Source organism: Poromitra crassiceps (genome assembly GCF_964638095.1).
Source record: "Poromitra crassiceps genome assembly, chromosome: 8".
In the NCBI taxonomy this organism is placed as follows: Eukaryota; Metazoa; Chordata; class Actinopteri; order Beryciformes; family Melamphaidae; genus Poromitra; species Poromitra crassiceps.
Genome location: NC_139629.1, coordinates 10,692,661 through 10,717,704, shown reverse-complemented (window position 1 = coordinate 10,717,704; position 25,044 = coordinate 10,692,661). Strand labels below are relative to the sequence as shown.

The 25,044-nt window shown below is 44.1% G+C and overlaps 2 protein-coding genes across 2 annotated transcripts in view; both read left to right on the top strand.

Moving 5' to 3' along the window:
• The first annotated feature begins 359 nt into the window (after window positions 1–359).
• cxcr4b (chemokine (C-X-C motif), receptor 4b) lies at window positions 360–3,658 on the top strand. The gene is made up of 3 exons (XM_083642160.1): window positions 360–454; window positions 1,197–1,814; window positions 2,732–3,658. Exons 1-3 carry the CDS (start codon window positions 437–439, stop codon window positions 3,230–3,232), a joined length of 1,137 nt encoding a protein of 378 aa, XP_083498286.1. The 5' UTR covers window positions 360–436; the 3' UTR covers window positions 3,233–3,658.
• A 5,360-nt stretch (window positions 3,659–9,018) lies between these two features.
• Window positions 9,019–25,044, top strand: part of dars1 (aspartyl-tRNA synthetase 1) — a 56,183-nt gene continuing 40,157 nt past the window's right edge. Inside the window, exons 1-5 of the mRNA XM_083641557.1 lie at window positions 9,019–9,156; window positions 13,380–13,482; window positions 17,150–17,179; window positions 17,598–17,655; window positions 19,281–19,373. Coding sequence (XP_083497683.1) covers window positions 9,134–9,156; window positions 13,380–13,482; window positions 17,150–17,179; window positions 17,598–17,655; window positions 19,281–19,373 — 307 coding nt within the window. The 5' untranslated portion in view covers window positions 9,019–9,133. The remainder of the gene's footprint in view (window positions 9,157–13,379; window positions 13,483–17,149; window positions 17,180–17,597; window positions 17,656–19,280; window positions 19,374–25,044) is intronic.

The following is a 25,044-nucleotide window of genomic DNA, read 5'->3' as shown; positions in this document are numbered from 1 at the left end:
TTAGAAACAAGCCCCCCCCCCAACACACACACACACACACACACACACACACACACACACACACACACACACACACACACACACACACACACACACACACACACACACACACACACACACACACACACACACACACACATGCAATTAGAAGAAGAATATATATACTACCATATATATATATATATATATTTCCACAATATATTGTGGAAAAAGAAGGCCATATAATAAGGGGGCTTGGCAGCACTGGTTTTGGAGAGTGCATCTTCACGCAGGGTGTCAGTGCTCCTCCTCAGGGGGGAGGGGTCAGAGCCGGTGTATTTAGCCTGGGCCCTCATTGAAAACAAACTCACTGCTCTAAAGTTGCAGACACATCTCTCTCTCACACACACACACATAGGAGCCTGTCCAAAAAGAACGTTATCAACGCGTGGTTAACATGGAATCATTCTATGAGGTGAGTGCTCTTTCTGTTTGGTTTCTTTTATTATGACCTTAGCCGCAGGTTTATATTTTTACCCGTTTTTGCTCCCTTTTTTAAATCTCTCTCCTCAGAATCGGCCGTTTACGTTAGTTCGCCTATCCTACTTTCTTGTTTTATGTAGGCTGTATTTAGGCATGCAGAAAGTCTATCCAACTACGTTCTTGCAAAGAAATACACGCAAGGGTCAAATTTAACTAGCCTACTTAAAAAAAAGCATGAATTATCCTGCAAGCAATAGGGAGGGATATAGGCTGTGGTGCGCAGTAGCCTACGCCTACGGCCTGCCTGCCTCGGCTATGTTTTAAGTCTCCGGTAATATATGGGTTATAGTGAGTCTTGCCACTGAATAGTGAGTTTACTATCGTGAGTAACCTATCAACTTGATTGTGCGTGTGTGTGCGTGCGTGCGATATATATTCTCCCATAATGTACTTTTCCAAACTTTCCGATGGGCATAGTTTTCCTGTCATATTTGCATGGCATCCATTTATAAAAATGTTAATTGAGAGGACTTGTGTAGTAGCCTACTTTGCTGGTAGTTCCTTTCATCAAATCTGTATTAAAGTTATGGTTCAGCCTTCATTCAAACTTTGAGAGACAACTCAGACTGACCAGGCCAAACAGTAACAGTCTCATAACAGACACACGTGGCCTATGTTCTGTGAGACAGATCTCCATTTTTGACCCTAACCTTTTCCACCCCTTCTTATTCCAGGTCTTCAACATTTCCGAGAACGACTCGGATGGGTCCGGGGAGGACTATGACAACATCGACTTTGGCGAGGAGCCGTGCGGCCGAGCGCTCAGCGAAGAATTCTACCGGATCTTCTTACCGGTGGTGTACGGAATAATCTTCCTTCTGGGGATCGTGGGCAATGGATTAGTCATCTGTGTCATGGGCTACCAGAAGAAGGTCAGAACCATGACGGACAAATACCGGCTGCACCTGTCAGTGGCCGACCTGCTGTTCGTGCTCTCGCTGCCCTTCTGGGCGGTGGATGCGGCCAGCGGCTGGTACTTCGGCAGCTTCCTGTGCGTGGCCGTGCACATGATCTACACCGTCAACCTCTACAGCAGCGTCCTGATCCTGGCCTTCATCAGCCTGGACAGATACTTGGCGGTGGTGCGGGCCACCAACAGCCAGGCCACCAGGAAGCTGCTGGCAGACAAGGTGATCTACCTGGGCGTGTGGCTGCCCGCTGCGCTGCTCACCGTGCCCGACCTGGTGTTCGCCAAGGCACAGGACATGGTGACACCCTCAGACCAGCTCTTCGGCGAGGACATCGTGGAGACGTCGGGCCCCAAAGTCATCTGCGAGCGCATCTACCCACAGGTAGGGTTGGGACGATATTCTAGAGCGATATATCGATAGATATTGTATTGTATCAATATCGTATCATTGCAATTTGCAAAGGGAAAATATTGATATCGTCATCTTTAAGGTACGCGTTGTAAATCCAAGGCGATGAAGCATAGATGTGCATGGCTTATGACCATAAGTGAAAGGTCAAGGACAAAAAAGTAAAGGGGAAAAAAACAGCACTCACAGATCAACTTATCTTGTTTAATGGGAATAATTTAAATTAATAATAATTACCTGATAAAAAAAACATTTTGTATAATTTTTTTTTATTAAAGAGAAGATATTGTTAGAAATAATTGTCTAAAATAAAATGGTCAAATCACATTTTAGTTGCTTTTTGTGAGTTGATATCAATTCGTAAGGTTACTCTGACGTCACGCAAGCAAGGGTGGCAGGAAGGGGTAACCCGCCATTCAAAACAATGAGTGCGGATGTGAATTTTGTAAATAAACAAGACACGGACGTGGTCTGAGCTTCGGTTTTTAGCCCGAATATTACAAAAGACCCCACTGATTCATAACAGGTCTCAAGTCATGTTATAGCAGTCGGGCGCACTTAGTGACAAGCAAGACAACAGTAAAACGGACAGGTTTTTGTATTGAGTTTGGCGTCAGTGGGCATAACCCATAAGAGAGCGAGCCTCGTACCCCCAGCGTTGTGTAGCAACAGCACTGGAAGTAACTCCAGAATAACCTCACAAATGTAACTGATTGTGTTACATGGGCATATGATATTGTCTCATATCGATCGCAGGCCCCTGAATTGAATTGAAATTGTATCGTGTGATTCGTGTCAGACACTTTGTAAAATCAGCAAATATCGCATCATCGTCCAAATAATTTATATAGTATCATCTCGTGGCTAACCTTGTGATTCCCATCCCGCAGGACTCCAGCAAAGTGTGGATGGCGGCGTTCCGCTTCCAGCACATCCTGGTGGGCTTCGTGCTGCCCGGGCTGGTCATCCTCACCTGCTACTGCATCATCATCGCCAAGCTGTCGCAGGGCTCCAAGGGCCAGACGCTGAAGAGGAAGGCGCTGAAGACCACCATCATCCTCATCCTGTGCTTCTTCGGCTGCTGGCTGCCGTACTGCGTCGGCATCCTCGTGGACACGCTGCTCAACCAGCTCAACGTCATCCCGCACAGCTGCGCGCTGGAGCAAGGCGTGCACAAGTGGGTCTCCATCACGGAGGCGCTGGCCTACTTCCACTGCTGCCTCAACCCCATCCTGTACGCCTTCCTGGGAGTCAAGTTTAAGAAATCAGCCAAGAGCGCGCTGATGCTCAGCAGCAGGTCCAGCCAGAAAGCCACTCTTATGACCAAAAAGCGAGGGCACATTTCATCGGTGTCCACCGAGTCGGAGTCTTCGAGTGTTTTGTCCAGTTAACAAACAATTTGACACGTTCACAGCCTTTGACTTGACACTCTCAGAGAGAGAGCGCCAAACTAAGCTTTAATTCCCAGGAATTACTACATTTTGTACAGATGTAAAGACAAAGTTTTTATACATTTCGTATTGTTTGCCTCGGTTACTGCTATAGTATCCTTTGACGGTTTTTATTGTTTTTTGTTGTTGTTTTTTTTAGTCTCATCCACTTCAAAACAGAGTGTGTTTTCAGGCAGAGCCTGCTTACATTCATTGTCTCTTGACTGTCTTTGCTGTGCAACCAGTATTCATTTTACATGTTGTCACCTTTCCAAACTGTGTTCCTCAGGCCATACAGTCCCTTCTCTGTTTTCAGGGACAGTAGCTTTTTTTTCCTATTTTTTTTTTTTTTTACCTGTAAATAGTTCATAGCATTTTGTGTGTTTCGCACTTAAGGTGTGTGGTTATCTGAAAGCTATTATTTATTGCTGTCACTCACACTGGAATTTTTGTAACAAAAAATGTAAAAAAATGCATGCTGCTTTTGTCAACGTTTTTTTTTGGTAAAAAATAAATTCTTAATGTTCCTTGTAATGACCGGTGTGGTGTTTGCTTTCAGTTAAGCCTCCTCCACAGCTTCTTCTCCCTCAGGGGTGTAGATAGAGGGAGGGTTGAGAGGTGGGGGTGGGGTGGGGAGAGGAGGTGGGGGTGGGGCCGGGGGTTGTGTCCACCTGATCTGGCTGAAAAGGAGGAGGACCGAGGCAAGCAAGCCCTGTAATTGCAAGAACATCTGTGCACTTTTACATCTTAAGCAGCCATGACACAAAAGCCCAAATCTTGGGTTAGAATTAGCACCCATATGGCTCCTTAACACACAAAACAGCACGTTAAGTTCTCCTTTTCTCCCCTTCTCTTTTCAATACCGCCTCCATTCTGTCAGGCTTGTACACTAGCTTAACCCTCATTCACTTCACTCCAAATAGGTCAATGGGTTAACAACAGAGCCACTGACAAAACCAAAATAATAGTTAACTTTATTATGCCCTAGAAAATAAAGGCTTTTTAACCTTTACACCTTGTCTCAGTGTGAGATCAGTGCCTGAAGCAAGCTGATGCTTTCCCTTTGGATATAATAGTATTCAAAATCCAGATGAAGCTCTGCAGAGTGCAGATGGAGCCCGGCCCTTGCGCGGGCCGGCTATATATCATAGATCTGCAATAAATCTGCCGGCGATGGTTTTCCTGGACTGCGGTGACGAGATGCGAACAAGATAAGCGATAAAGATGATGAGTTTTGAACAAGGCGGTGGCATTAATCTGAATGTGAGCTTGTTTGATCCGCTGTGCGTGGATATTTTCTCAGGAGGAGGAGGACTGTGATGACAGAGTGATGTTCAAGTTGGAGACCAAAGGAAGCAGACAACAATAGACATCGAGGAGAATGAAGTCGTTGTGCATTGTGGTCGTTTGCATTCACTCAAGCCTCCTGTGTGTGTGTGTGTGTGTGTGTGGGGGGGAGGGGGGGCACATTTCCATTGCTTTACATTTGAAAAAAGGTGCTAAGTTGCTCCCATCGAGCCAACAAGGTTTATGGACATTTCTTTGTCTTTCTTTCTTCTACACAGGCTACTTTCTCACAGTGAAGCAGGATAAAAAGAGGGGCTTTTTCAGTTGGAAATGTGGGCAGAATGATCCGACTATTAGCATAAGAGCTCAGCTGCCTGGGTCAGAATAGAGGAGAGATATGTCAGTGGTTCTCAAGGTGGGGTCTGGGGACCCCCAAGGGTCTTTGCAGGCCCACCCCCCCAGCAAATTGATGAATTTGAATAGATGAACTTCAGCATGATTTCATTTACCAGTTAACACAATCAGAATGTAGAATAATGCTTCTTTTTGGTAGCTAGTTGGTTTCACTGTCTCTACCTACAATACAGATATGGAATTCTGGACAAAATCTGACAAGACAAATATTCCCCGATTTGGGTCCGAGAGACCAAATTACATCAAATGGAGGGTCCGTGTCCCTAATGTGAACTAAATTTGGGATCCTTGATGTGAAAAAGTTTGAGAACCACTAGTCTGACTGCCTGGAAGCAGGCGTGTGGGTATAAGCTCTGTCATTGGTGCTGACCATTTCAGTCAGTAGTGGAAGAAAATCCTTTTCCGCTCCCTGCAAGCTCTGCCATTGGCTCCGACCGACAGGCTCCGACCATTTATGGATTTCCTTTCCGCTCCCTGCCTGTCGAATCTGTCAATCTCAAATGCCTCCGCCGCTATGAAACAACAACAACAATGCTAGCTCGTTGCTACATGCTGAAAATGGCAAGTTTTGACGAAGATTTGGATTGTGCAATAAAGCAGGCCTGCATGCTTGGTACTTTCGGTGGATGGTTGTAAAGGTAACAGAGCCTTTCCCCCTTCTAGCCCAGAGTGGAGGCATTACCAGCCAGACTCTCTGACGGTGCAGGGAGAGAGTCTGGCAACCCAGACTAGAGAACCACTGATTTGGACCAAGGGTCACAGTAAAAAAGAAGAAAAAAATTGGAAAGCAATCTGACTTGGTGTATACATACGTGGGTTAGACAGTAAACTGATATGCATGGGGCATAATTGGTCTTATATTAAATATCAGATCATCCGTTCAGTGTTGTCCACCTCAGATATGATGGAGGTTCCAGAGCTAGCTACATCATAAAAATTAATCTGTTTCCATTCAAAGGCAGTAATGTGTTCCAGAATAATGCCTACCATTGAAGAGGTGCAGTGGGCAGGGTTATTCTGGGCCCTGTATATAAACAGTCTCTGTGGGCCCCACTTCCTCTCTTGATCCATGTCTCTCCAGGTGCCCATATTGGGGCCCTGGGTAGTCTGCCCCCCAACCCCCCCCCCCCCCCCCCCCCCAACACACACACACACACACACACACACACACACACACACACACCGCTACAACACCAATGGCAGTGAGAAACCATGTACCTATTCAATGTCAACAGCACATTCTGTCTAAATTCTGTTTTATCAGCATGAAGTCGAACCAGGCCGCTATTGTAAATAAGAATTTGTTCTTAATGACTTGCCTGGTTAAATTAAGGGAAAAAAAATCCATATGACTTCTCATATGTCACATTACACCGACTTCACACATTACACAAGAGGTATAGCGGGACAGGACCTCCCACATGGTGCAAGAGAGAATGCAATGTTAAGAACATGGTTCACAATCAATCAATAATCAATACACATAGAGGAAGAAAAATGCTGTTAGTGCATGCTGAGAGTCCCCTGCATTACCATACACCCTCTTGTTTTAACTGACTGTTTATGTTCACTTTCCAACCATCATCATTAGGGATGAGACAATATAGAAATTGAATTTTATCACGATACAAAATGTTCCATGTTATTCTGCTGTACTAATCACAGATGAGACGCTTGACCATCACAGTTTACGCTCTCCATCCAAATTTTATTACTGTCGGGTTTTTTTGGGTCACATTTTAAATTGCGGTTTACATTCTAGCAGCCAATGGCATCACTGGAAATATTTGTGGCTCGGTAATAAACTAATTTCAGTTTTATTTATTTATTGCATTGTGTTGTGGTGGTTGTATTGAATCACCCCATCCGTAATCATCATCATCATAACAAAACCTCTAGTGCATATTAGCTTACAAAAGTGTTTATTTTCACTGATAGGCTCGGCATTCTTTATGTAATTATAATCTTATCACACCCGTTAAGACAAAACATCTCGATCATCTTCCCATGCAATATTGTCAACTTCTGACCTGTAATATTTCAGTGAAAACAAACTCAGACAGTGGAAACATTGTGTTGAGCAGAGAGCAGAGTAGTTGGACATGTTTGAGTGGTTTTCTTGTTTGCTTTGCTGGGTTAAAGGCCAAAGCTGTTGAAATGGACAGGAAATAGTTTCTGCTGGTAATTCATTAGCAGTGTTGTGCTTCAAACTGGAACTTGGGAGCATATTCTCGCCTGGTTAACAGCTCATTTTAGGCTTGAGATACATTAACATTATGGGCAGCAATAAGTATCTTTAAGTGCAAAGATAATCGTAAAGGTATACAGCAAGCGGGGTACGACCTCAACACAAAAACAAAAGGTTCCTTTTGGGCATTGGCCTATTATTAACGGTGACATTGTTTGGGTTGGGAAGTGAGCAGCAGGAAGACTGTTTCCTGCATCAGGAGCTCCTGTGGGCAACAGCATGAGAAACGGCTTAAATGACCCCCACTGTATTCAGGCCAGTGAGGCTTGCTGTGCGTGGTCGTTGGTCAAAAGGCCACTGCATGCCTGGGTGCACTCAGGCACAAGTGTGAAAGTGATTTCATGCATGCAAGCAGCACTTAATGCAGACGTGGATGGTTGAAAAGAAAACAAAGCCCACACATGGTGGTCAGTTGCAGACAGAAGTTGATTTCGCGCACAAAAAAGTCACATGTGAAAGGCCATATGTGAATTCAAAAGCATAATGTGCTATCTGGACACGCGTTGGTTTTCACATGTGAAAATCCACATTCACATTATGTGCTTTCTGGACCCACGTTGGTTTTCATATGTGAACACATTTTCTTATGTATACTGACATTATGACTGTTTTTAATTCACTGCCCCCCACACATACACACATTTTGACTGATCAGTCATCAGTGATGACATTACTGACATCATCAGTGATGTCATCAGTGTGTGTGTGTGTGTGTGTGTGTGTCTGTCTTGTGTGTGTTTGTGTGTACATGTGTGCCTGTCTGTCTCTTGTGTGTATGATGTGTGTGTGAATGTGTGTGTGTGTGTGTGTGTGTGTTCACTGATGGCATCATCACTGGGACTTTGCGTGTGTGTGAGTGCGTGTGTGTGAGTGTGCGCACACGAGCGTGTGTCTGTCTCTTGTGTGTGTGTGTGCATGTGTGTGTGTGTGTGTGTGTGTGTGAGTGAATTTATGACATCACTGGACCTGGACCTGGATCATTGTGGACCCCAGGAAGACTAGCTTGTCACTTTGGCGGCAGCTAATGGGGATCCTTTTAAACAATAAACAATAAACTGGATGATGTCACAATTTATGACTTTATCACTGATGACATCATCACTAGGACTTTGTGTGTGTGTGTGTGTGTGTGTGTGTGTGTGTGTGTGTGTGTGAATTTATGACATCACTGATGATGTCATCAGTGGAACTGACAGACAGACAAACAAACAAACAAACAAACAAACAAACAAACAGTGTGTGTGTGTGTGTGTGTGTTTTCAAAGCACCTTACCTAATAGTATTCTGTTCCATCACCATAAGGCAATGAAGGGAAATCTCAGGTGATCGTAATAAATTAAACAGTGATTATAATCAGAAAATGCTGAGTACAGGCTACATTTTACAAATCCAACGCTCCTCCTGGCAGTGTGATTGCTATTTCACATCATCAGATAAACAATCTTGTTGTCAGTAACCTTTTGCTTATTTCCATATAACTGAATTGTATTGTAGCTATAAATAATTCACAGATTAATAATTATGGTTCAGTGACCCCCAGGGGACCTTGAGAGCTTCCCACCAAAACGAGTAGGCCTACCAGTTTCAATTATCTGAAATATATACCACTATAACGACTTTTGTAACCAGCTAGGTTTCACTGTCACCACTTGACAGACCAAAATGTATCGAAAGTATCTATCTATCTGATTGAGACCTCCTACGCCTACCTCAGTGCACGCGTGTGTAACTCACTCGGAACTACACTCTCTCCACGTTTGTTTCTAGTCGGATCCTAAAGAAACCGGTCGGTGCTTCGCCAAAACAGGTCCTTCCTTCCTGCAGCCGTCCATGCTGTGAACAGCTGATGAGGTGGATCTCTGTCAAAGAAACCTGAAGCATTTTGTACTTATTCTCCAAGAATATAAGTTGACATGACTAAAGAAGAACTCCAAGGGTAAGGAGGGTTTGAAAGATATGCATATCATAACTCTCGTTTCACAACATCGACAACACGGCTTGCTTTATAGCTAACGAAACAGCTAATGTATGCTAGCATCTAGCATTAACGTTACACAAACCTGTAGTAGATTGCATCATCTGACAGCTGTTAACTTCGGAAAGTTGGACAGTTTTTCCCATGTCTACTATAATGTATCCAATAGCAGGAAATTAATGCATAGTCAAAGTCATTAGTACCTAATGTTGCTGGCTAACTTTATCTGCAGCGTACCATTTTCTCTTGTGTGGAGAGAAGTTCACACCAAACTCCACTCAGATACATGTCACTGTAATGTCTACTTGCTTATTGTCAAAGGTGTATGACTGCTTAAACGATACATATATGACAATTTATGAATGTTTCGACTCGTTTGGTAATATCGCCACATTGATGATGATCCACCAAGCCGCACTTATATCAATAAAATGTAATGTTTATAACTGGTTAACAGTGCTAACGTTAGCTAACGTTACCGCCCACAAATAAGATCCACTATGGATCCTGAAGATTCAGAAAAGGTCTCGAGTCATGTTGTTCCAGGTGTAAACGTTTGCATATAAGCAGGTTTGTATGTTGTCTTCACCCGTTTCATGATAGGTGTGTTTTATTTAAGTGGAGTTCGTGCATTTCTATAAATGTCAAGGTGTCTCTGCTAGGTAAGGGTAGGTTGCCTATTTAACATGCACGTTGACAGCTTGTCAAGTCCTGTTCATGCACGTTCTACTGCTTCACTGCTGTCAGTTTGACCCCTGTGGTTATGTGCCAGGTAGTTATCAGTTTAACTGCATGTCTGGTTATAAAAGATTGAAGAATGTGGCTCATAGAAGGGCTGACAATTAATTTTATATTATTTGCAAATATGTAAGATGTGGGCTGGTTTAACATCCATTATAATATTTTTGGAAATGCATATGAAAATGTAACTACTGAGGATAAGGTGATCATGTTCGACTGCACACATCATATAAATATGTGTCTGTGGGGAATGAAATAGGCTTTGTTATGAATTGACAGCTGAGTGTGGACTGGTTTGACAGCAGAGCACATGTGTTTTGGGGACAGCTGCTCCACTCCGTTTGCTAACTAAGTGTTCTGGCCATTCGTTCTGGCTCAAAACGCCGCGATAGTGACTTTTAACCAGTTTGAGTTACGCTCTTTCCGTGAAAGTGATTCATGTTTGTGAAGATTATGCTGATGAACACAAATTACTACTCCCATAAACTTTGGTTAACCACAGACCTTATTTTATGTATTTCAGTGAAATCCCCATTCTAAACCCCATTCACTTTTCTCCTGAAGATCCAACATGCTACTTCCGGACTCATTCCTGCAGTGCTCTATCTACCAGCAGAAAAAGAAAAAACGTCCATAAAACTTAGTCTGAGTACTTGCTGCACTAGTAGTTTCGGTGAAGGGAGACGATGAGGGTGCATCTTGAAAACAATGTCGTCTTGTTAATACACCCTCTGGCCAATCAACTTGCCGTAAACTTTTACTGACCTCGGGCCATGGGTTCTGTCGGACCCTAAAACAGTTGGACTCATCTGAGTGAGTGGTCTGAGTGTAAACTACAAATCAGAATTAGGGATGGGCATTTTAATACATTTCCATAATCAAAATTCTGGAAAATTAACGATCGATTATCGATAATAATAATAATAATACAAAATTGCTAAATATATCTCTCTCTCTACATATATACATATATATGTAGAGAGAGAGATATTTAGCAATTTTGTATTAATATTATTATCGATAATCGAAAGTAAATTTTCCTGAATTTTGATTATGGAAATGTATTATATATATATATATATATATATATATATATATATATATATATATATATATATATATATATATATAGCCGCTGTGTGTAGTGGCTCGAAGAATATCAGACAACAGTAGCGCTCTGACTAGTCTCTCCCCAGACTCAAATATTAACGTTGAATCGCTGTGCTTCGCATATACATAAATGAGAGAGATCTGCAGCATGCAGTAACGTAGTGTATCAGCGTAAGAACTCTCATGGGTCTGGTGTTGAGACTACGCTGTGACTAACACAATGCAGCAAACAGAGGAACCAACATGTAGGCTACCGTAGCCTACTCACATTTTGAAAGTAGGACTCAGCTCCCCGTCCCGTCAATGAGAGCTGTGTATCTGTTGCTACTTCATAATGTAACGTTATAAACACATTAAATGACTTGAATTCACTTGATCACGTGTAACGTTACTCACACTTGGTTGAAAATTAGGAAAGAGGTGTACGAAGTTTCATGTTTAGAACACGGCCTCAATCAGGTCCGCAGACCGCTGGGTGCGTTTGTTTGTGCTCATGGCGCATGCTGGTGTGAATTCCCCATGTTAAAAACACTGAAAACAGTGTTGGTTGGCCCAAAGGACCCTGCCCAGCCAGAAAACTAGAGACTGTCTCACAAAGCTACACCTCACGTTAGTCGGCTGTGCCCATGGAGAGGGAGAGGAGGAAAGAAGGAAATAATCCCATCGTCCCAACCCTACCCTACTCCGCAAAACAACAACAAACATTCGATAAGAATTCCACATGATCAACGTGATTCCTTAACGATCAATTATCGATTATTGATGCCCAACCCTAATCAGAATGTTGAGCAAGTTTAGCAAGTCCAACCTGCTGGCAGGGAAAACAAACTCATAAACCAGACAGTGTGAGGCATATATTTATGAATATATTTGATGCTCTGTCTCGGTGTAGTCTAGGGGCTTAGGCTTGACGTCATCTGTTGTGATTTGTCTTTTTATTTAGGCTATATTTATAGTTGGCCATTGGTGCTTGTTATTTCCTGTTTCTAAATGGGAGCAGCATATTGCCTATAGGCTTCCTCCAGGTCTAGACGCGTGGCCGTGGGGAAAACCAAACGGCACTCGTTTACTCTCAACTGCAAACCTAACCTAGCACACTTTGATCACACAGTCGGTGCTTTTAGAAAGTCAACGATTGCCTTCCTACATCCACTGCTAAATTGCACCTAGCTCATGTAGTTTAATCTGCCTTATCTTTTACAGCCATTTAGTCTTTGACCTAAAATATAGTGTTATCATTTTCTTCGGAAGCCGCTGACCGTGACCTATTGAAGCCTATTTGTAATGTTGCACTGACATGACATAAGGCCAATAACAAAGTATTTGCACTTTGTAAGAATAAAGCCCACAGATAATACTGAATACTTTGACAATGGTTTTTCCTCACCATGAAATAATGGCTATAAAAAATTAAATAAAACATCCAGCAAAACATATTTATCACAATTGTATGTTGCCCAATGCCCAGTATTGGTAAATGGTTTGCATTTATATAGCGCTTTTATCCAAAGCACTTTACAATGTGCCTACATTCACCCATTCACACACCGAAGGCAGCCATTGGGAGCAATTTGGGGGTTCATTGTCTTGCCCAAGGACACGTCGACATGCGGACTGGAGGAGCTGGGGATCGAACCACCGACCTTCTGATTAGTGGACGACCCGCTCTACCTCCTGAGCCACAGCCGCCCCAGTATTGTCAATGTCACTAAAAATTTTATTTTGATGCACAAGCAAAATTGATCGGGTATCCTTGCACCTCCACTCATCATTTCTATATAAATAACATAAGGGAACAAAAAGCAAAGTTCCAGACTAGCAGACATCTAAATATTTTATTGCATTACTCTGAATAGGCCATTTTCATGTGCTTATTAGCTCTGACATATTATACGGTATAGTGTGGCAGTAGCATTCAGCAAATAAAGATGTCTTTACTCTCAGACAAGACTAAGTTCAGATAATCCGTATTCAGACCAAGTTCTTTAGTGGAATCGAGAGCCCTGGTAAAACGGCTGTCTCGTCAGTGGCTCACACTGTGTGTTTATCCAGCTAATCTCGCTTTCTGACATCTCTGCTTTTAGCTGCTCTCCAAACTCCCGAACCTCCACTCGCACTCAGGCTACAGCTGTTTTTGTGTGTGGGGGGAAAACAATGGGATGAAAGGTAGCGCACAGACTTAGAAAGCCTGGACGCGGGTCCAAGCTGGAGGTGGCGATGGGCTCAGAGAGTTAATTTTCCCAGGCGGCGCACGACTTCCTCCGGGGACGAGGGAGAAATAGAAGCTGGAAGTTGAGTGAAAATGTTTGTGTTGTGTTGTCTTCCTGCTCCAGGGCCACGGAGGAGGAGCAGCAGGCCCAGTCAAAGAAAGCCCAGAAGAAACAGCAGAAGGAAGCAGAGAAAGCTGCAAAGAAGGCTGAGAAACAGGCCAAGCTGGTCAGTTTGTTGTTGCACATCCGCTCACCCCCTCACAGCTGGTGGCGCTGTGACGTGTTGTGTTGTGTTGCTGGGGGTGGGGGGGGGGTGGGTGGGTATCCATTGTCTCGTATTCCTGTGCTTACGCCATTGTTTATGTCCACCCAAACAAAGACATTTTTGTACACACTGAGTGACACTATTTCGCAAAGTTTGACTTCATAGCCAAATGGCTCGCTCCTTCACCGAAAAATGCTCAACATGACCAGCGGTAGGTAACTTGCAGATCGGGCTGGTTGAAATTGATATCGATATATATATATATATCATGATATGGCTCACGTATGCAAAATCTTGTTAAATCCAGTTGAACCAAATGGTAATGTAATAAGTGTGATGTCAAACAAAATAGAAATACTCAAATAATATTCCGTAAAAGAAGTTTAATACTTCATTTCGTGTGATTTTTGTTTTGTTTTGAGTCAAATTAGCTTGATATCAATTTAGTCAGCAGAATCCCAAAACCACCATATCATCATCACGATATGATTCCACTGAAAGACCATAAACGATCATATTGAATTGTTGCCCAGCCCTACTTGCAGACATGTTTGGAATGGCTTACCATGTTCCTTTCATATCTGGATCAATAAAGTACTAGAGTAGCACTACAGTACGAATGGAATTGCATGTTTCTCTGTATCCACCGAAGCATGTCTGTGTGGACGGCAGCGTGGGTGGCAGTAATCTGCTGCTGGTGAATCTGCTTTCTGCCTCAGGCGGCCTCTCAAAGCAGAATCTATAAGGTTGAAGTGGTGACTCCACACCGGCCCTCTCCTCCTTATCCATCGGCTGGAAATGTGTCCACATGCAGCCAAACACAATGTGATCCCAGTGATCCACCACTCTGTCCACATGCAGCCAAACACAATGTGATCCCAGTGATCCACCACTCTGTCCACATGCAGCCAAACACAATGTGATCCCAGTGATCCACCACTCTGTGTCCACATGCAGCCAAACACAATGTGATCCCAGTGATCCACCACTCTGTCCACATGCAGCCAAACACAATGTGATCCCAGTGATCCACCACTCTGTGTCCACATGCAGCCAAACACAATGTGATCCCAGTGATCCACCACTCTGTGTCCACATGCAGCCAAACACAATGTGATCCCAGTGATCCACCACTCTGTGTCCACATGCAGCCAAACACAATGTGATCCCAGTGATCCACCACTCTGTGTCCACATGCAGCCAAACACAATGTGATCCCAGTGATCCACCACTCTGTCCACATGCAGCCAAACACATGGTGATCTCAGTGATCCACCACTCGTTCTCAATAAAAAGCCGCCCTCTCATGATTCAAGCAGATTTCGTAGGCAAAGCACAACCCAGTCGCCAGAATAAAACGTTGGCATGTTACGTGTCACTGCGTTTGCAACGTTAAACGCAAATAAAACCACTTTAACAACTTTGTTTATGCATAGACAAGAAAAACAACTTTGGTTATGTTTAGGCAAGTAAAAGAACTTGGTTAAGGTTAGAATTTGGGTTTGGTTTAGGCTTAAATAACAAATATGTTAAATGTGACTCACGGTTGTAATATAGGCTTTGGAAACGCTGTGACCATGACCGGGGGTCGAACACGACCCTCCGGTGTGAAAGTGTTTACGCCCTCCATCCACAACACCCTTACTGGCCACGCACTCTTTCAATAGCAGACTGTATGACGTGCATAACGTTGATATTCACATATCTAGAACCGTGATATGGAACGACGTATTTTGGTTATTTTTATTTTTGTATTATATCTTTATTTTGAAAAGCCAGGAAATCAGTTCAGACAATACATTTCAATCTATAACAGTGGTTCTCAAACTTTTCGGGTCTCAGTCAGTCCCCTTCCCCCCCGATCCCCTAATATTCCATTTTGCTTTTTATGAAAGACACACCACCAGAACAAAACCAAAACAAACAACCAACATTCACAACCTACAAAAAATGAGAAAAAAGTCCTTCCTGTCGCCCTGACTCTGAGCTCATCTCTTAACAGTTTAGATTCATATTGTACAACAACATTCATACAGTAGAGATAATATACAACAGAGTTCATGTTCACAAGCTCATATTAAGTAAGTACATTCACATTATACAACCGATTATGTCACAGATCGCTGACGACGCCAGACGGCAATGAGGCAATGAGGCCGATGACATCACAGTGTTGAGAAAAATTACTCATGACGTCACCCAGTCATACTCGAGCAATTGCGAGGTCATCAGAGATGACGCCATCAATGACAACATCACCATTGATAACACCAGAGCAATTGAGAGTGACCGGCGGCGGTGAGTGATGGAGGTGGTTCAGAAATGTTGATATTGTACTAGGGCTGAGACTTTAACTTCAATTAATTAATTACAGAAAAGATAACGCGTTAACATTTTAATCGCACTTTATTTTGCACTCCAGCGACCACGGAACGTTTCTCAGTGGACGAATTCCAAGCATACCGATGCACAACGTGCATTGAGTGATGTCAGACAACAAAGCTCTACATGGGGGAAGTGCGCTGTAGTCTAACGACAAACATGGAGGAAGCAGATGAGAACGCGTTGCTTGGCCCGGTGGATGGGAAGTTTAGATTTAAGATGAGTAAGTCCACGTCTGACAAGTACAAATACAGCAATATGTATTGTCTATTCATTGATTCATTCATACCAAAATCCATTTGAGTTGAAAAATGTTGCTTCTTGTGTCAAATATTGATATGCGATTAAAATGCGATTAATTGCGATTAATTAATTACAAAGCCTCTAATTAATTAGATAAAAAAATGTAATCGAGTCCCACCACTATATTGTACGTATTCGCGGATTGCAGAAATGCACAATACCGACATTTGATTCTGGCAGCCAGGCTGAAAAGAAAGATGGGATTCACCCAGGCAGCCGGTTTGAAAGAGCACACTGCTGTGTGTTTGCTGGCTCTATCTGTTTGAAGCCCAGTGGGAGAGATGAGATGAGAGCTGAGCACTTTCCTTACTGTGACTCACCCTCACTTGGTTGTTCAGCTCGGGGTTCCCCTGTAGTGGTCGGCTGCAGGGCTGTATTCAAATCACTGTGCCTGATCATATATAATACCGTATAGAGTAATATCCATCATGTGATCCCTGTGCACGTTGCTACTGCCAGCTGTTTCCACACACCAATATCACTTGGCATGGGAAATGGAATTGTAACTTCCTTAAGACTCCATCTCACAGAATGGGAGGTCATTTGCCTCACAGCGGCCTGGGAGTCGGCGCGGAGATGAAGCATCTCTGTCCACTTAGGCCTTTTCTATTGCAAAGCAATTTCTCTCTCTGCCATTACTCATTGCATCCGATGTGTTTTTGAGCCATGTAGAGGAGACGCGCGCACGCAAGGCTCGGCTCCGGGAAGTCATTCTAATTGTAGATTTTGATTTCTTCATTTTTATACAAATCCACGATGATAGCAGCATTTACACGGCTGTTGTAGCAAACAGTTTGGCCTTGCTCCATTCGAAGTGGGATTATGTTTGAACTTTCTTTTATGTAGTGTTGTTTTGACTTGACTACAGCGCCCCCCTGTTGTGGTGATTTCCCGGCTATTTGCAAGTACCCTTTAAAAGCATCTTGCATCCTTTGTGTTCCAGGGTGCCGAACAACAAAACACAGAGGAAGATGTAAGTATCCCCGAAAACATCACACTACTCGGCCTCCGAGGCCAATTCTCTGCCTTTCTGTCTCGCTTCCATTCTGCCTCTGCTTTCACACCTCTCTCCAATGGTTTGTATGTAAATACCTGCGTGCTGAACAAACCCTCTGTTTGACAATTGACTCCTAAGCTCTTGATAAGCCTCATTATCTGCTGTTATCTCAGATGTCGTAGACAGCCTGACGCTCACGAGACCAGGCCGGTAGCAGGGCCTTTGACAGCAAGACATGTTAGGAGTTGATGTGCGTACGGCACTGATCCGTATTATGTTTCATTCAGTAGTAATATTACCTAAAGAAACGCTGGTTTGAATGTCGTTAAGACACAAATTGCCTTAAAAGAATTGACTGAGTTTCACGGCTAAGAAACTGTTCTTACTCTTTCAGGACTTTGCCAAGGACCGGTACGGTGTTTCAGCTATGGTCCAGTCCCAGCAAAAACTGGGTTAGTATTTCACCATTAAACGTAATCACCATACATACATACATACATAGATACATACATGCATACATGCATACATACATACATACATACATACATAGATACATACATGCATACATGCATACATACATACATACATACATACATAGATACATCATCCTACATCACAATCTCTTTGATCACAATAAAGCGGAAACTAAATTACCGGTAAGCCTTCATTTGGTTTCCGTTTCACCGTCATTTGACCAGAATCCAAGTAAGTTTGCACATACAAGGATTGTATCGAAGGACTTTATTTAGGTAGTTCTTCACTCAAGTTTGCCCCGGAACGCTGAGTTTTGAGTCCAGCTTTGTCCTTTTCACCCATCACCTGTTCAGTCAGCCGCTGCTGCATCTGGTGCACACAGGTGGGCTGTAAACCCCCGACCAGAATCAAAAAGGACTATTACTGGGGGGGAATGTGAGGGCTTAAAGTTTCGTGAGGAAAGATTCTCAGTTGGAATAACATGATTTGAGCAATGCTGGCCTTCATTCATACAGAAGCAGATTACCGCCCCTCGTTGATTCCCGCCGATAGCACCGCTTCCCCCGTCTCTCCATGGGGTAAAGTGTCTTCCTATAAGTGTACGACGCGTTACGCTACGCTCTGCTCACTGTCAATCACCTGACACCCACGGGGGAAGAAATGGAAGTTCAGCAGTTAATTTCAGGCTTCATTAGACACCATACAATGTTTTGTTTTCGTGTATTTTAAAAGCATCAAACAATGAGTAAATGCGGGTGGGGTGGTGGAGGGTGTGTGTGTGTGTGTGGGGTGGGGTGGTGGAGGGTGTGTGTGTGTGTGTGGGGTGGGGTGGTGGAGGGGGGGGTGTCTAGTGACAGTGAGTGACTAATAATAACTGTGGGACGAACGCGAGCGAGGCTTTTGGGCAGCCGGCCCGTGGAGGTCGTCCATCTGTCTGGATGCTCTTTCAGCTCCAGTGGCGGCGAACAAAAGTGCGGCCTGCGCTCACCTGCATGCCGAGCCCGGGGGAGGGGGGAGGGGGGAGCGGGCGGGCGGAGGTGAGGGGGTAGGGTGGAGCGGGAGGGGGGGGGGTGGGGGTTTCAGGGAAGGCTTTCATGTGGGTGGAGGCCTGGTTCCCAGCCAAAAGGGCGAGCTCCGCTTTCTCTCGTGCTGCCTCTGAGTCTGCCTCGTCTCCTCCTTGATAATAATAAGGGTGAAGCATGCCTCTGAGTGACACGGCTGAAATTGGAGTCAATTTGTCATGAAGCCCACAGAGAATAGGCAGGTTGGAAGGCTTTTCAGCAGGGCCCTCCTAGTGTGTCTTATTTATTAGGCACGTCTGTAACCTCTTGTAATTTGAGCAGGTTTTTTTTCTCTCTCTCTCGACGTATGCGTTTGTGTGCGTGTGTACACGTAGATGCATGCTCACACACATTCCTTTCTGCCTATGGCAGTGCGTAAGCAGCAGGAGCAGGGGCGTGTGTGTGTGTGTGTGTGTGTGTGTGTGTGTGTGTGTGAGAGAGAGAGAGAGAGAGAGAGAGAGACTTTGCCAAGAGGTGGGGAAAGAGGGAGAGAAATCCTTTGAAGTAATCCTAAAATTGTTTTTCTTTTCCGTGCGAGCCAGACAGGGTGTTGACGCGCGTCCAGGACCTGACTCCCGAGAAGGCTGACCAGCTGATCTGGCTGCGTGCCAGAATCCACACCAGCAGAGCCAAAGGTGAGATCAGCCTCTCCATCTTTGTTCACCTTTTGTGCCAAAGACACAAACGGGGGCCAGACTAGACGCCCCCGTCGCTAATCCCTGCTGCTACCACAGCCAAAAAACACTACCCCCCCCCCCCCCACCACCACCACCAATCCAGAGGTTCCAAAGAGGAATGCCCTTTTTCTCATACCTCCATTAAGGTCAGCATCTAAAAAGAAAAATTGGCAGCTTGTTTTTTTTGAAAATGCACGCTGCACAAAAGTATGACTTGAGAGTTCATATTTGAAGCCTGGGGAAAGATGACACTGTGAGTGTGGTGGAGTGTGACCCCCTCTCTAGAATATATTTCTCTGTGGGATTGTGCAGACACACTTACAGAACACTTTTCTTCCATTCCCCTCATGTTTAGCCCAGTTTGAAAACCCCAGGGTGTTTTTGATATCATTGCTCCCTTGTCAAAATGACATGTCGCTGCCAACCCCCCCGGAGCTCAGATAACCTTTCTTTGCCCGGGCCCCGGCTACTGGCAGCTACGAGGCCCGCTGCCCCCTTTGAATACAATGAAGCTATTGAGCCTCGGCGGGGTTTACCGCATCCCAACGCAAAACAGCGAGCACGTACGCCGGCGCGCTAACAATGCGATTATGAGCAAACCGCGACGCTAATGTGATCTCGGAGCCGTTTCCTTCCAAAACAACTTCCCATGTCAAGAGTCACTTCCCCTCCACTCGTCTATTCGTCGTCCCCGCTCGCTATGGAGGATGTCCTATGTGACGAGAATAACATCCTGATTTGGACGGGGATGAGACATTTCTGCCGGTGGGACGGTGACATCGCTGTCATCCCCACAACACACACCCTCCCTCTCTCTCACAGACGAGCAACATCAAAGCATCTGGGTGGTCTAACTGTCTAATGTCCCAAGTGTTTGTCGGCTAACTTGTTGACACTGTCCCCAAGGTGTGTGTCTGTTAGGAAGGCAGCTATCACCCCGGCACCATACGGCCCTCTTCAAAGGCGAGGGTCCATTCGCAGATGATTGACACTTCACCTGTGGAAGACAAGGCCAGTCCTTCAGGGTTTCCACACGGGTCCTTAAAAAGTCTAGAATCCAAGGAACGGAATTTTAGGCCTTAAAATGTCTTAACAACGGACAGTCCGCGTTCTCCATTAAGGGGTCTCAAATGTGGAACACACTGCCGGAGGAAATAAAACTAAACCTAGAAATTAAGGGTTTTAATAAAAACGTCAAAGACTGGTTGAAGCTCCAACAGGTTTGTACACACTCTTAGGAGTGTGTACAATAAGCACACACTTTTAACTAAACTGAACATAATTGGAACTGTCTTAACTGTGATATTTGAATTGTTACTGTACTGACATTTGACCTGAATTTTACGTTTAGTAGCCTATCTGATCTTTGATATGTGTCTTTTTATTGTATTTTGCTGTATTTTTGTGTATTATTATTTTTATTTTACAGGAATGTCGGGTTACATCTAGGGACTGGCATTGCAAACTAGCCCTGGGCTATACATGCTTTGGTACAACTCATCATAGGTTTATTGACATTTTATGTTGTGAACACTATATGTACGTGTACCTGTCCCTATTCAAATAAACAAATAAATGAAATGAAATGAAATTAAAAATTAAATACGATTTTGACGGAGCTTAAAAATTGATCGGATTATGAATTTGACGTTAAATAAACTTCAGTCTGTCTTTTAACACGTTCACTGCCATTGACGAGTTGATACGTCAAAAAAAATCCAACGGTTGACTGCCAATGACGAGTTGATACGTCAAAAAAAAAAAAAAAAAAAAATTTGACGGTGGGACGTTGATCTAACCCTTTTACATCTCTTATATAAATATTGGAGCCACCGAACGTGTACAACCCATTCCACCGACCCACTAAGTGGCGACAGTGCTCTCCAGACTAGAGGAAGCCAAGCAAAAAGCAGTGTGAGGAAGCCATTCTCATGAAAATGGATTGGCGAAAACGCTTTCGCTTTCGCGCTTGGGAGCTGGCGGTGGGGGATTGCAAATTTGCATAATAGATTATGGGTGCAACACACTTTGAAACACCAGCAGAAAGGAATCGCAAGTAGCTTCATTCCAGCTGAGCTCACAACCGAAAACGAACGAGCCTCATTCTCATACTGTAGGCGAAAACGCTTTCGCGCTGGTGCACACGGGCGCACAACGGTGGGGGGTTCCAAAAATAGACTGGGTGCAAAACACACTTTGAAACACGCAGCATAAAGCCTAGAATCGCACAAAGCTTCATCAAAGCTCTCAACCGAAAACCCAAGAAACGAGCAGCCCCATCCAGACTCGCCGACGAGGGGGCCGCCAGGGAGGGAGGCTGCTCAAACTCGCAGCAGCAGAAGAAACTCGCTTGTGACAAACACTGCTGAAAGCCACCAGAGACACGCCCACGGAGGGAGGAGTTTGAAGGAGAGGGGGTTCAGAACTATATTGTTTAGATGTCTGATGTCTCACTGATGCCAAAAATAAATGGTTAAAGTGACTGTTCTGCCTGTTTGATTGAATTTCACAAAACTGCGATTATCTCAGCTTTCAGTCTCAGACGCTGAAACCATGCTGTACTCAATGGCTAATATCTACATAACTACTAACTCTACAAACTAACTCTTTTAGACAGAGAAAGCACACATTCTATTAGTTAGGGGTGCACCGATCACGTTTTTTGCCACCGATCACCGATTGCCGATCACCTATGAGAAATATCTGCCCAACCGATCATCGACCGATCACCGATTACCGATTACCGATCACCGATATATATATATATACGCCCTGGGGTGTCCGTAAAAACACGAGGCAGGAGACAGATGGGAGTTCAACCGTTTAGTTGTCAGTTCTCTTCAGTACAGTACAGCAGTATAGGCTCTTTACAGCATTATGACAGGAATAGTAGGATTGTGTGTGGTCTGGAAAAAGGAGGCAATAAAATATACAAACAGGTCAGTAACCAAGCTTGCTGTTATATAGGCCAATTATAGTGATAATTAACAACTAATAATATATAAATGATAATTAGGTAAACTGTAAGTCAGTTACTCTTAAACACCAGTCTTGAACCATGACTAAAGCCAAAGAGCTCCCACTCATAGAACCGGGGTTATGCACAATAACCGTCATACATTGGGATCCGCATCGAACGAACATCAAAACGACCCGCCCATCGAGGCCGAGTTACAGTGTTATAATTAGCAGCACTATGAGTGCGATCTACATAATGGTGACAGGGTTACATGACGGGAGAAACAACAGAATCACAAGCTACACACGAGCTAAACTCCATCTGAGTAGTGGCATTAACTCATTCACTGCCAATATCTGACTGGCATTTTTGGCACAGGCCAAGTATTTCCATAATGTTTGGTCATCTTTCAAGACCCACAGTAAATTCTGTACTAGGACTACAGTGATGTCCAATACCTCGAAATGAAGATCTAAGTCTCTACTTTCACCCCCAAAAAGAAAGTTAGCTTTTAGCATGTTCTGTACTCTACTTATAACCCTTTTTATACACCCCATGTTCACCAAAAAAGCCTGTCTGGGAAGAGAAAAGGGAGAAAAAAGCATTTTTGTAAAAGGGCACAATCTCAGGCATAACTCACTCTCAATTCTTTTATTTTGAACTGTATTGACATCAGACATGTAAATATTATTCGTTAGGACACAAATGACAAAAAATATATATATATATATATATATATATATATATATATACACACATGAAGTGCTTTTTTTTTTACATTCAACAATAGTTTACTCGGTGTGAGTGTGCAGACAGACAGACAGACAGACAGACAGACACACCGACAGACAGACAGACAGACACACACACACACACACACACACACACACACACACACACACACACACACACACACACACACACACACACACACACACACACACACACACACACACACACACACACACACACACACACACACACACGATCCCCCTTTTAGATTTCTAACCCAACATAGGATAAGCAATAACCACGCCCTGTGGCGCTGGGATTGGCCAGGAGCAACACTGGAGGGCGAGCAGCCCAGCGATTTCATGAACCAACTCAAGAGCTCTTGAGAAGGACAGCGGGCTGCTGTGAGTGCCTTCTGCCCGCTGCTGCCTAGCTGTTCCTGTGTTTATTTTGATTTGTTCTGGTACACCGTCCTCGTCCATGTCTCCCTGTCATATCTATGATCGTTCCCGTTTTCCCCTCGGCTATTCAACACGTCCTCACCGCCCTCGCAAACTGATCGATCATTTCCTCATTCCTCCGATGATCAAACACATCTCTTGATTACTTTCTCCCGTTTTCTCCTGGCTGGCACAGAGGAAGGCGACTCCAGCTCGGCGTTTCAATTGCGTTTCTCCTGTCTGCACAAGGAAGCGTTACCCGTTCTCTGCTTTCCCTCTGCTCAATTTCAAAACAACAGCTGCGGTATGTGTTTGATCGCGTGCTGTCGGCTACCCTTTGAAGGCAGGGACCTGTGTCTGTGTGACAGGCTGGGCAAGTGTTTGCTGCAGGCGCTGCACCAATAAAAACAAAAACACGTCAAACACGTCCTTGGCGGGGAAGGCCATTGCTGATAACACGTCAAAGACGTCATTGGCGGTGAATGAGTTAATTAGCGCAACAGACAATCAAACCGCAAGTGCACGCCTAAACAAACGTTATTGCAAAGATTGCAGGTAGATCGATCTAAAACCAAAAGGGAATGCAATATATTAACATAATAATGACTTACTGGTTGGTCATATACGCACACATGGAAGAAGGGGATTAGAACATGTTCAACTGATGTTCAAAGAAAGGAAGAAAGTCCGTCTGAACGGAGCGCACATCCACATACTCAGCCGCACACTTTCGCTTCCTTCAAAGTGCCCGCGGGAACATCAATGCTTGCGTGGAAATTGTCTGTGTGTGCGCGTGCACTACCCCGACTACCACAGTAGCACCGTGTCAATCTGGGACTTTAATACACACGGACTTAACAGCATGCAAATGCCTCGGTAGGCGGGAGGACTGGAGGTAACTTATCTCTGCTGAGGCTGCTCTAATCACCAGCTGATTTGTGTGATTCAAAGACGCAAGGGGTGTGTTGACAGTCTGGTGCAGTGTGTGCATGGAGGTGAGTACACTGACGAAAGCAAAGCGTGTGCTTTGCAACACAATGATATAAACGTTAGAGCACAATATGAAAGTTAAACGATAGACATTGAAGACATGAAAATGGGCTGCCTCATGTTTCTCACGTGCAGCATGATCGGCTATGCGATCGGCAACATTAAAGGAATATCGGAAACAGCAGATCACATATTTGAGGTCCAAATCGGCCGATACAGATTGCGTGTCGATCGATCGGTGCACCCCTACTATTAGTTCTTTTGAGATATTTTGTGTTCACAAAATCTTAGCAGAAAAGAATCCTCGGCTCTTGAAAGATGAGCCAGAATCCTCAAAAAAAACCTCTGGCAGAAGCTACCTACAGTAAAAAAAAAACGGCTGGCAGTGAATGTGTTAAATGTGGTTTTTTTAAATTGATCACGCTATAACAAAACCAAATGAAACCAACAATAACCACTAATGCAAACTGTGCAGCCCGGTCAGGATTGATCAGAGCACACCCAGGTG

What these genes read in the sequence shown, in the direction of transcription:
- cxcr4b (XM_083642160.1), top strand. An exon ending in GCGAGCGCATCTACCCACAG is followed by an intron (nt 1,815 to 2,731) that starts GTAGGGTTGGGA and finishes CCCATCCCGCAG; the next exon opens with GACTCCAGCAAAGTGTGGAT.